The following is a 12,126-nucleotide window of genomic DNA, read 5'->3' as shown; positions in this document are numbered from 1 at the left end:
TGTTTGTGTTCAAAGGCGTAAGTGAGCTTAATGGGTCTTGCTTGCTCTCCTGCAGGGCACTCTTGCAGAGAGGATTCGTGCAGGTGGGGCTGGAGTGCCCGCGTTCTACACCAGCACCGGGTACGGGACCCTGGTGCAAGAAGGCGGATCCCCAATCAAGTACAACAAAGATGGCAGCATTGCCATTTCCAGTAAGCCAAGAGAGGTAAGAAGCTTTCTCCTCCGCAGAATCCTGGCCTGGCTCATGCAGCACAGTCTTCTGGGGGCACTCCTTGGGAGAGTGAGTAAAATACCCCCTCTACGGGAGAACAAACACTGTCGTTCCTGTACATATGTGTGTTAGGTAAACCTTCTTGCTGACATGGGGCATCTACTAGCAGCTAAGATTATGCAGAAAAACCAGAATAAATAGACGAAGACTCTGTCATTCATATATGACATGAGTTAGTTCAAACTCACTTTGTGGTTGATTTTTAACAAATGTAGGAGCTTTTAGGATGGCTGGTTATGCTTCTGTGGAAGATCGAGCAGATGTATGCTTGAATTATATAGCATTAAATGCTTCAAGCTCAGACCTTTTTGAGATACAATGGAAGAAGGGAAAAAGAAGAATCACATTGGTCTGCAATCTTGAAAGGTCGAAGGCTGCATTACTGCAGTGAAATAAGCCTCATGTTCTCTCCTTCAGGCTTCATTTTATATACTGGACACATGTGAACTTTAGCCCAAGTAACTTAGTTTTGCCTTTTTTCTCTTTTTCTTCTTCTTTTTTTTTTTTTTTGGCTTTTTGGCTTTTTTTTGGCATTGCTCAGGGGTACTCCTGGCTCTGCACTCAGGAATTACCCCTGGCAGTGCTCAGGAGACCATATGGGATTCTGGGAATCGAACCCGGGTTGGCCGCGTGCAAGGCAAACACCCTACCCACTGTGCTATTGCTCCAGCCCCTTAGTTTTGCTTTAAGTGCTGGATGGTATGGAGTACTGAGTAACTTTACTCACGTATCGGAAATAAAACAAAACTTAATTTATTATCTCATTCCCCCCACTCTTTTTTTTTTTTTTTTTTTTTATTTTTCCTGGCCTACACCTAGCTGTGCTCAAGGCTTACTCCTGATTCTGTTCTTACGCATCATTCCTGGCGGGCCTCAGAGGATCCTATCTGTGCCAGGGATTGAACCTGTTTATCTGCATACCAAGCAAGCACCTTAACTCCGACTGTCTTTCTGGCCCTCCTGAAACTGACTTTTAATTAAATTTTATTTTTTAAAGTTTAGACCCCATGACTTACAGTACTATCAATGATGGGATTTCATGCACATGGTGTTGCAACACTCATGTTTTTCCGCTAGAGGCTCCCTTCTATCCTCCTCCACTAAGGTTAAGCTCAGTTATGTAGACCAACTCTTAGGTTCCGTTGCCACTTGCCGGTTGTTATTCCTTTACTATGGGTTTTATTTTTTTTTATATCCCACACCTGAGAGATAATTCTGTCTCTATCCTTATGACTTACTTCACTCAGCATGAAGCTCTCCATATCCATTCACACAGCAGCAAATCTCATGATTTTGTCTTTTCTTGTACCAAGTTATATGTGTGTGTGTGTGTGTGTGTGTGTGTGTGTGTGTGTGTGTGTGTGTATACCACAGTTGCTTTATCCACTCATCTTTTTTTTTTTTTTGCTTTTGCTTTTTGGGTCACACCCGGTGTTGCACAGGGGTTACTCCTGGTTGATGCACTCAGGAATTACTCCTGGTGGTGCTCGGGGGACCATATAGAATGCTAGGAATCGAACCCAGGCTGGCCGTGTGCAAGGCGAACGCCCTACCCGCTGTTCTATTGCTCCAACCCTTATCCACTCATCTTTTCTTGAACACACAGGTTGTTTTTAGGTTTTGGCTGTTGTGAATAGTGCTGGAATGAACAAGAAGCACAAACATCTTTGTAGAAGAGTTTTTTTTGTCCCCTGGGGTAGATGCCAACACTTGGCTGAGCTGGAGTGATGGTGCCGAGGTTATGGTGCTTGCCTTGCACATGGTCAACCCGGGTGCGGTCCCTGACACTGTGTGTGATTCCCTCGAACCCTGCCAGGAGTGATCCCTGAGTGCAGTAAACCCTGAGCCCCCCTCTCACCCCCCAAGTAAAACACCCAAAAATACAAAAAGAAGGGCTGGAATTATAGCATGGCAGGTTAAGACACTTTATTTGCACATAGCCAACCCAGGTTCAATCCAGGTATCCCATATGAACTCCCAAGCACCACCAGGGGTGACTCCTGAGCACAGAGCCAGGAGTACACCCTGAGCATTGCCGAGGTGACTCAAAGCCAAATCAAACCAAGACAAAACAAAAATTCAAAAACACAATAAAAAGAATAAGAACTGCCGGGCCTCATGGAAGCTCAGTTCTTTATTTTTTGAGAAATGTTCATATTGGAAAATAGAACTTTAGATTTAGACATTTGAGATATCCTGATTTGAACTAATTTCAAAAACCTCACAGGTTAGCCGTATGTTGCTATATCATGGGAATCTTCCCCCTCTTCCTGCTCACAATTCGAGAGTGAACACAGGTTGCAGAAATGCCGAGCTTCTGTGTTGGGAGCTGTAATCTCAGCCAGGCAAGGGATCGCTAGGTCTTTCTGCCTGCAAGGATGTTAGCCATGCATGGTCCTGTTCTGAAGGAAGATGAAAAGGTCACTGTCCCTGTTCTCTGCTGTTCACTGTTGGTGCTACAGCCTCTGGGGCATTGCCTTTCTTCTTAGAGCAACCTAAATTGACCCAGCTTTCTCTGTTTTTATTTTTTGTTCTCATTTTTGGCCACATCCACTGATACTCACAGCTGACTCCTGGCTCTGCACCAAGGAATTCATTCCTGGCAGTGCCCAGGGGCCCAAATGGGTTCGAACCTGAGTCACCCGTGTGCAAGGCAAATGCTCTACCCTCTGCATTCTCACCAGTCCTTACCCAGAGCCTTTATTAATGTTTGTCATATTCTTTCCTGCTTCTTTGTTCACTGCCTAATTGGGTTTAAATAGGTTTTAACAAAGTGAAAGACTAAAGCCTAATTATTAAAATTAATCACAGTTAATATAGATAAAGGTGTTCAGAAATAATACTTTGAGAACTTGCTACAGGCTAGAGCAGTTTTCCTTGCCTGGAAAGATATGGGAAAGACTGGACTCGCCCCGAATCTCCTAGGTTCATTTATGCCTGGAGCCAGGTACATGAATCTAATCTTGTCATTTTAATCTGAATTCCCAAGGAAGTTGATAGATTATTTCTTGTTCGTTCTGTGTTCCTTGCAGAAAGAAGTGGCCAGTGAATTTTTCAATTCAATAATATTCATTGAGGAACTGCTATTTGTGGGACATTTCCTCATGATTTGTATTAAGAACCAGGGAAAGCGATGATTCATACCTCCTCCCCACTTTCCCCCTCCCCAATCTCTCTCTTTCTTTCTCTCTCTCTTTCTCTCATCACTCATGCTCACACACACACACACACACACACACACACACACACACACACACGGAGACACTGTGATGTCAGGACTGAAAGTACTGTGATATGTGGGCTAAAGGCAGAGAGAAAGAGCAATGACTAGGGAGATGGCATTCCACATTGGGCCAGAGAAAACCTTTTACATTTGTGATGTTTGATAGGGACCTGGTTAAGAGAAGAGAGCCTGGGGAAATGACTCTAAGTGCTGGAGCACATGCTTTCTTCCTATGTTCTGATGGGAAGGGTGGCTATTGATGTTTTGCATGCTGGATGCCTGGGTTTGATTCCTAGTACTACCTGGTCCCCCAAGCTTGGAGCTAGGAACAGCCGCCAAACAATACAATCAATCAATCAATCACAAATCATCCTGTTAATCGTCGACTGCCTCGAGCAGGCCCCAGTAACGTCTCCGTATCCTAGCCCTGAGATTATATTCAAGGCTCTTTAGGAGAATGAGACCCATCATTGTTACTGGTATTTGGCATATTGGGTACACCACAGGGAGTTTGCCAGACACTGCCGTGTGGGCAGGCTACATTTGGTAGCCTGCCAGTTTGTCCAAAGTAGGAATGAGATAATAAGATGTCATAATAAGATGTTCTGGGAGCTGGTTTTTATAGTCTCTGAGTCTTGGCCGCTGATGGGATTACACGGCGCCAGGGGGCCAGTTGGTGGGTGTGACCCCCGCCTACTGGAATTTGGAGGATCTGGGTGGAGGATGCTCGGCCCAAATCCGAGTAGGCTTGGAGATCTCAGCCCCGGAACCCGCGTGACTGTCCCTCTGCCAGTACCTTCATGTGTGCGGAGAGTGGTCTCAGCATGGTGGTGGCTGGTCCTGGAGGTCTTTGGCTGCCGGAGACCTGGTCGGGGCGGGGAGGAAAGCTCAACTCGCTCCCCTCCAAGGGGTCCCGGCAAGCGAGGACAGTCAGGCGTGGGGGCAGAAGACTGCACTCTTCCGGGATCTGGTTTTTATAGTCTCTGAGTCTTGGCCGCCAAACAAAACTGAAGGAAATACTGTAGAAGTGAGTAAGACAGACCAAGTCCGCAGAGTTCTGCTCTAGCCAGACAGGAGAGGACCCAACTCTGAGCAGGCTGCTTTCGAGGAACGGCAGGGAGTGAGACTGGAACAGAGCCAGCGAGGTTGAGTGGTCACACTGGAGGCCAAGGAGAGGGAGGTGCCAGCTCACAGGAGTTTTGGTCTCACTGAGGTGAGAGGCTGACAGGGTTTTCAGTAGTGCTGGGAGAGGGGTTTGGAAAGATGCCTGTGACTATGGAGTGGAGAATTTTTTCTTTTTTTGGTAGGGGGCTGAAAGAAGCAGCAAGGGAGACTTGAGCCTGTTGTGTTAATCCAGGTGGGACTGGTTGAAGGTGTAGATCAGAAGTCTGTAGACCGTTGGTTGAGTACCACCAGTTTAGACCAACTTCCTCACAGTGGAATTCGTGATAAGTGATGGGATTCCAAGATAGAGCCTGTAGGTTTGCTAAGGAATTGGCTGTGGGGCATAAGGAATCCAGTATGTTGCTAATGAAGTGGTCCTGGCAGGAGGCTGTTCACAATGCTGGGGGGTTGGTGCTTTTGAGAACTCTAAGAGCAGGGGCTCTGGACGCTCAGCTTGGGAGAGTTACATCTGGAGAGGAACTTTGAAGGACCACAGACTATTTTATTTTTTTTCAGTGGAATTCTTTTTTTTTTTTTGTGATGGAATCCAGAGCCTCATTACATGTTGCGCAAATGTTCTGCCAGAGTTGCCTCGTTGGCCCCACTGACTAAGTGAGTGGCTTAGACCTAAGGGCAAATAGGAAACACCTTTTTGATTTGTAATGGTTGGGAGGAGAGGGAGCTGCAAAGGAGAATGAGTAAGAGTGTCTAGGAGTGGTGGAACATGGTGATTTGAAGGATGAAGGGGAATTTTTGTTTGCTTTCGGGTCACACTGACTGGTGTCCAGGGGCCGCGGTGGGGCTATCTGCAGGACTCTTTCCAGTCCCTGAAAGAGCAGGGGCAGGAGAGTGAACAGTGGTGTCTACCTAACGGGAGATGGGATCTGAAACTTGGCCGTTGGCTTTGGAAGCAGGGACATCACTGGCAACATGAAAAAGTAGAGAGGAAAGGAATCTGGCTGGTGTTGGATTCAGGGAAGGAGTGAAGCCCCGGCTCTTGGGGGTGAATGTGAAATAGCGAGTCGGACATAGTACCTTTTATTTGGTGGCCACACCAAGTGGTACTCAGGGCTCACTCCTGGCTCTGCTCTCAGGAATCGCTTTTGCTGGTGCTTCAGGGATCATGGGGGGTGTGGGGAATTGGCCACGTGCAAGGCAAGTCCCCTTTCCACTGTACCTTTTCTCAGGCCCCCATTTCTTGTTTTTAAATTTTCGAATTCCTAGTACTTAGCACCAGCTGGTGTGTAGACCCACTGAGAAATTATAGAATTGGAATAGAGAAAAAAGAAAGCCATAAACAGCAACCTTTGCCCTGGATTAGCGTATATTTAGTGGTTTTTCAGATCTTCATGCAAAATACTCCTCTGTCATCATTGGCGTTTGAATTGCATAAACCTTTTTGTTTTTTAAATAACAGCTTTGTATTGATATGCAGCTTACAAATATCTTTCATGTAGTTTGTCTCAATATATATTTAAGTATCTTCTATCATCAATTACTTACTAGCTTTATTAGTATATATTTGCAGGACAGCGGGTATCTTTTTTGTTTTTGTTTTTTTATTTTTGAGCCACACATGGAGATGCTCAGCAGTTACTCCTGGCGATGCTTGGGGGACCATATCGGGATTGACCTGGATAGGCCATATGCAGAGTAAATGCTCTAACCACTGTGCTATCTCTCCAGCCCTCCCCACCAACACCCTCTCCCACCCCCCCAACCCGGCCCCCCAATTTAATTTTGATGCAATCTCAACTGTTTCCATTGGTTTCTTGTATTTTGTTGGGATGCTGGGGATAGAACCTGGTTAAGTTCTGTGAGGGGAAAATCCTACCTACCAGGATAGCGGGTATCTTTAAAGTGCTTTTCTCTTAGAAAAGAAATCTATTTTATATGCCCCAGTTCCAAAACTTTGTGGAATCTTTCTAGGAAAAGCAGGCAGTGTATCGCTAGGGGGCGCAGTGGGATCGTGGAATGAGCTTTGCTTTCCCGTAACTTCCATCCTGTGTGCTGATGGGAGGGTGGCTATTGATGTTTTCTCTCTTTGCTTTAATTCCAAAAGCTAAATCCTCTAAGCGAAAGAGGGACAAGCTGCCATGGCATAGAATTGCTTTATGTTTCCTCCTCTACCCCAACTTCATGGTAGAATGAAAAAGCAATAAACATGCCAAGATAAAAATTATCTCTTTAGAAAGCCTGCATAGATAAATTAAATAAAAGAGATCAATGTATGATGGTGAATAGAAACTAGACTTTTAGCCATGAGCATAATGTATGTGCAGGGGGTGATATATAGATCTTTGCTTAGAAAACTGATGTTCAAATCAGTATTACTTATAAAATATGACTATTTTAAATGGAAAAAGCATTTGTATCATACCAGTTATGATAGAAAAGGTAGCACTGCATTGTAGCACTGTTCTCCCATTGTTCACCAATTTGCTCGAGCGGGCACCAGTAATGTCTCCATTGTGAGATTTGTTACTGTTTTTGGCATATCGTATATGTACGGATAGTTTGCCAGGCTTTGCCGGGCTGGCGGGATACTCTCGGTACCTTGCCCGGCTCTCCAAGAGGGGCAGAGGAATTGAGCCTGGGTCGGCTGGGTCAGCTGTTTGCAAGGCAGATGCCCTTTCTGCTTTGCTATCGCTCCAGCCTGACAGAAAAGGTATTAATTGAAAGAGATACAACATCCAACTATCAAGAGAAACCATCAAGTGCCTATGAATAGTCCAATACACAGAATACATGTATTATTTTAAGAGGAAAATTATATTTTTAGATAAATTAAAAAAAGACAGGGTGGGATGGGGGGACAGAGGGTGGGAGGGATACTGGGATCAGTGGTGGTGGAGAATGGGCACTGATGGAGGAATGGGTATTCGATCATTGTATAACTGAAACCCAAGCACAAAAATTTGTAAATCTACAACTGTACCTCATGGTGTTTCACTAATAAAAATCTAAATAAAAAATAAAATAAAAAAGACAACCTTCTGGAATGTGCTAAACTGAAAAATTAATATGGAAAAAATACAGAATGTTCCAAAATGCAGCAAAAACAAAACAAACTTCCCCAAATATAACAAACAAAACAAACAAACTTCCCCAAATATAAGTAAGTGTGTATTATCTCATCATAAGAAAGATTTGGTATGTTAAATTTCTCCCAGTTAACCACCTATTATAGGAATATTCAAATCTCAACAGAAATGACTTCTGGTCACTCATGTAAGTTAATTAAGAGCTATGTTGGGTTTTTGTAACTATTTTTGTATACAGACAATTGGACATTTAGTGCAACTTGCAGAGAGGTATTTCCAGGGTAGAAGGAAAGAGAACCTATTTTTATGTTTGATGTATCAGCTAGAAAGATAGATAGTAAAATGAATACAGCCAAGTATGTTAGTATTTCACAAACTTGCGTTGTATTCCCTGACTCAGACAGGTAGAGGTGTTTTTGTTTGTTTTGTTTTGTTTTCCTTTGCTGGTGATGGTGGTAGATGGCCATACCCAGTGTTGCTCAGGGTTTACTCCTGGCTCTGCTCTCAGGGATTACTTTTGGCAGGTTCCATGGACCATATGGGGTGCCAGGAATCGAAACCATAATGGGTGCATTCAAGGCAAATGCTCTACCTGCTGTCCAATTGCTCCAGCCTGGGACAGATGGAGTTTCTTGGTCCTCAGCTCTCCTAGGCCCACCTTGCTGAGCCATTGCAGATACTGCTACCACTTTCCCCCCTTCTCCAACTCTTGCACTGTCCTGATTGCCTCCCTCTTGCTCTTGGCAACATCTCTGGTGAGATGCATCTGTTTCTGTGAATCCTTCCTTTGCTAGCCTTGTGTCCCTCTATCGGCCTATCTGGCATGCAACTGGACAGAGACCTCACCATGCCCTCTGTCTCTCTCCTGCAGGTGAGGGAGTTTAATGGCCAGAACTACATCTTGGAGGAAGCCATTACTGGGGATTTTGCTTTGGTGAAAGCCTGGAAGGCTGACCGTGGAGGAAACGTGATTTTCAGGTAGGGTGAAGACTTTAGAAACCACTCATGGTACACATCACAGCAACTTTATAGTTGTGAAAATGTGATTACAAATGGATGATCTCATTTGTATGCTGATAAATGTTTTCCTAAAAATGGGTTCAGAGCTGAGCTGGAGAGAGAGAGAGAGAGCCCATCTTACTGGAGCACACACTTGGCTTGCAGGAAACCTTGATACGATCTCCAGCCCCACATGGTCCCCCGAATACTGCAGGAGTAATCCCTGAACTGGAAGGAACTCCTGAGTCCCAAAATTGAGAAAGAAAGAAGGGGGCTAAAATTTCACATCTCTACATGCATGTGCATGTGCATATGTGAATGTATGCATGTGTATACATGTGTGTGCGTGTGTGCATATGTGTGTGTATTTGTGTGTGTATGTGTGTTTGCAGGGCCGCTGCTGTGATGTTGTTGAGTCCTTTCTGAGTTGCATCCTGGCTGCTTGGCTTGTCAAGTGCTTTGAATCTCACACCCTTTTGTAGAATCTCAAACAAATGAGTATTGTTTTACTTCTGTATTTTAGTCACCAAGACTCATTGTAATGTTTAGGCATGGAAGAGAAGATAACAGACGTACACAGATTTGATTTTGATAGTTGCTTGCATGCATTGTCTCAAAATGTCTGTTCATTTGACAGTCTAGAAAGATGATAGTAATATAATCATTGAAATCATTTTTATTCCTAGTTGCACTGACATCTGCTAGGAAATGCTTATAAAGGTTTTCACTGACAAGTTGATTAACATTAATAAACCCTAACTTCCAATTTTATTATCTTCTTAAGCCATATGCTTAAGGTCTTAGGATTTCAAGATCTTCTGATTACCCTAAGCAAATCAAGTATTTAGCATCTTGGATTTATAGACGATGTTAACTTTTGAAAATTATGCTACCTTAGAATATGTCCATAAAAGATTTCCAAAATGTTTGTTTCATGAATATTTCACTTGTTAGGTAACTTAGATCATTTTTTTCTTATAATTTTTCTGCTACTTTTAATTAGCTTTTTAATACCTTTTTTTACATTTATTTATCATTGAAGGAAATTCTTTTTATTTATTTATTTACTTATTTATTTTTATTTTTGGGTCACACCTGGCGGTGCTCAGGGGACCATATGGGATGCTGAGGAATCCCTGGTCGGCCGTGTGCGAGGCAAACGCCCTACCCACTGTGCTATTGATTAGCTTTTTAAAAGCCAGCCCCTTGATTAGCTTTTTAAAACGATCAAATTTTTGGTTTTGGTGGGATCACAGTTAAATTCTCAGTAACTCTTCATGTTGTTTTTGTTCATGTGTGAGGCACACATATGATGTCGATTTGATATCATATATCTCAAATACAGCCAGTTTTTGAGATTACAGCTGATTTGGGCAATTATAGAAGATATTTTGCAACATGACTTATTTAACACCTTGTTGTGGTCTTTGCAAAGCCTAAATTGCCTTTTAGTCATTCATGTATTTATTGATCATCTTTATTTTTAATAAAGATTCTACCCATTGGGACTGAGGCAGGAAATGCTCTGGCCTTGGGTGCCACCAGGGCTACCATGCCCAGTGGTGCTGTGGGTGCATGTGGTTCCAGCGGTAGAATTTGGGGCCTCCTTGCATCTGCTTCACTCCCTGAGTCACATCTTTGGCAACCCCTACTCCCATTTTCCAGCATGGGGGATCAAACCCAGGTCTCATGTGAGCAAATGCACTTTCCCATCATGACTCCTTCCTGACCTTCCTTCTAGCTGCTTTTTACAATTTGTTTTTGCTTTCTTTTTTTATTCTTTTATGCCTTCTTTCGTGCAGGGGTCCACCAGAACTATACCTGTTGGTGCTCAGGAGACCTTGCAATGCAGGACATCGCAAACCTGGTATCCTGTGCATGCCAGGGATGCACACCAGCCCTCTCAGTGATCTCCCAATGATGATCTCCCAATCGTCTCAATGATGATAAGAAGCATCAAGCCTAGATGCTTCTTAAGAAAGCTTGATGGGAGTTGGATAGAGATAGCTCAGTGGGATGGAGTGTATGCCTTGCATGCCAGAGGCCCAGATTGAGTCCCAGAGATAAATGGCCCTTTGAGCACTGTAGGGAATGACCTCCAACACCAAGCCTGGAGTAGCCCTGATCAAAAAGGATGCCCCCTGCCCAAAGACCAAACAGAATTAAAATATTATCCCATGTTTCCTTGCCTAGGTTTTGTCTTTAGGGGCTGCACTAGGGCCATTTTAAGCACTGAATTTGTGCCTTTAGTTCTTGAACACTGATGTGAATTGAGAATATTGGTCATGGGTGGTCAGGAGACCTTAAATCTTAAGATAGTTCAAGGAGAACTTTTGTGGATCACCTGGGTCCAGAGAGGATGTAGGGGGTCTGTCTCAGCTACTGTGTAAGTGAGAGAGCCCTGACCCCCTGAAAACTTTGCCCTTGGCCCTTTCTTTGCTGGACAGCTGGTGACCTCTGGCTCTGCCCTTGTGACAGTGCCTCTCCTTATACCCAATCTTGAATCTAAGTGAAATGAACATGGATCTCCTAAAAGAACTGATAAATTGTGCTTGTGACTTACTTCCCATTACCAAAAAATTTTTCTAGCAACTTACACTCTCAGAAAACTCTGAAAAAAATGTATTTAAATTTAGAGAAGTGTATTCATTTAGGAACTTGGGAATAAAAAACCAAAAAACCAGCAAAACTGGCATCTCTTGAAATTTTTCTAGTGCAGGGTTTGATGTGGGTGTTGTACTTTGAATAAAATTTCCTTAGACATTGGTGCTCCAGCATGAGCTTTATAGGTGAGTCACAAATTTCTGAAGAATGTTCCATTTTAATTTCAGCAATAGATTTCTCTTTAATGGGGAATATAATTACTATAACTTCTTATGTAAATCACTTGCTTTGTGCTTCAATATTTTAACAGAAGCAAGTTAAATGAAATAATTCACAGTAGAAATAAAAAAATGGCATCCTCATATGAAGAGGTAGGGAGATTTCTTTTAAATATATCGGGTTTATTAATATCCATTTTTATTTTCCGTGTATAACTTATGTGATTATAAAAAATAGTACACCTTACTTTAAAATTCACACAAAAGAAGTAATTGAATACAGTTACAATCCTGTTTTTCTTTTTTTAAATTTATAAAATAGTTGGGCTGAAATGATAGCACAGCAGATCCGGTGTTTGCCTTGCACACGGCCGACCTGGGTTTGATTCCTCCGTCCCTCTTGGAGAGCCTGGCAAACTACTGAGAGTATCCCGCCCGCATGGCAAAGCCTGACAAGCTGCCTGTGGTGTATTCGATATGCCAAAAACAGTAACAACAAGTCTCACAATGAAGACGTTACTGGTGCCTGCTCGAGCAAATCAGTAAACAATGGGAGGACAGTGCTACAGTGCTATAAAATATTTATTAAATTTGTGGAAGCTG

The 12,126-nt window shown here is 43.3% G+C and overlaps 1 protein-coding gene across 1 annotated transcript in view; it reads left to right on the top strand.

The window, feature by feature from the left end:
- OXCT1 (3-oxoacid CoA-transferase 1) overlaps positions 1-12,126 on the top strand; it is a 160,561-nt gene that overhangs the window by 23,620 nt on the left and 124,815 nt on the right. The window contains exons 5-6 of the mRNA XM_056112160.1: positions 56-205; positions 8,574-8,680. Of these exons, the coding sequence (XP_055968135.1) occupies positions 56-205; positions 8,574-8,680 (257 nt within the window). The remainder of the gene's footprint in view (positions 1-55; positions 206-8,573; positions 8,681-12,126) is intronic.

This window comes from Sorex fumeus, unplaced genomic scaffold (genome assembly GCF_029834395.1).
Source record: "Sorex fumeus unplaced genomic scaffold, SorFum_2.1 ptg000015l, whole genome shotgun sequence".
NCBI classification, from domain to species: Eukaryota; Metazoa; Chordata; class Mammalia; order Eulipotyphla; family Soricidae; genus Sorex; species Sorex fumeus.
Note: the sequence above shows the minus strand (reverse complement) of the source record. Positions and strands in the feature narration are given on the sequence as shown.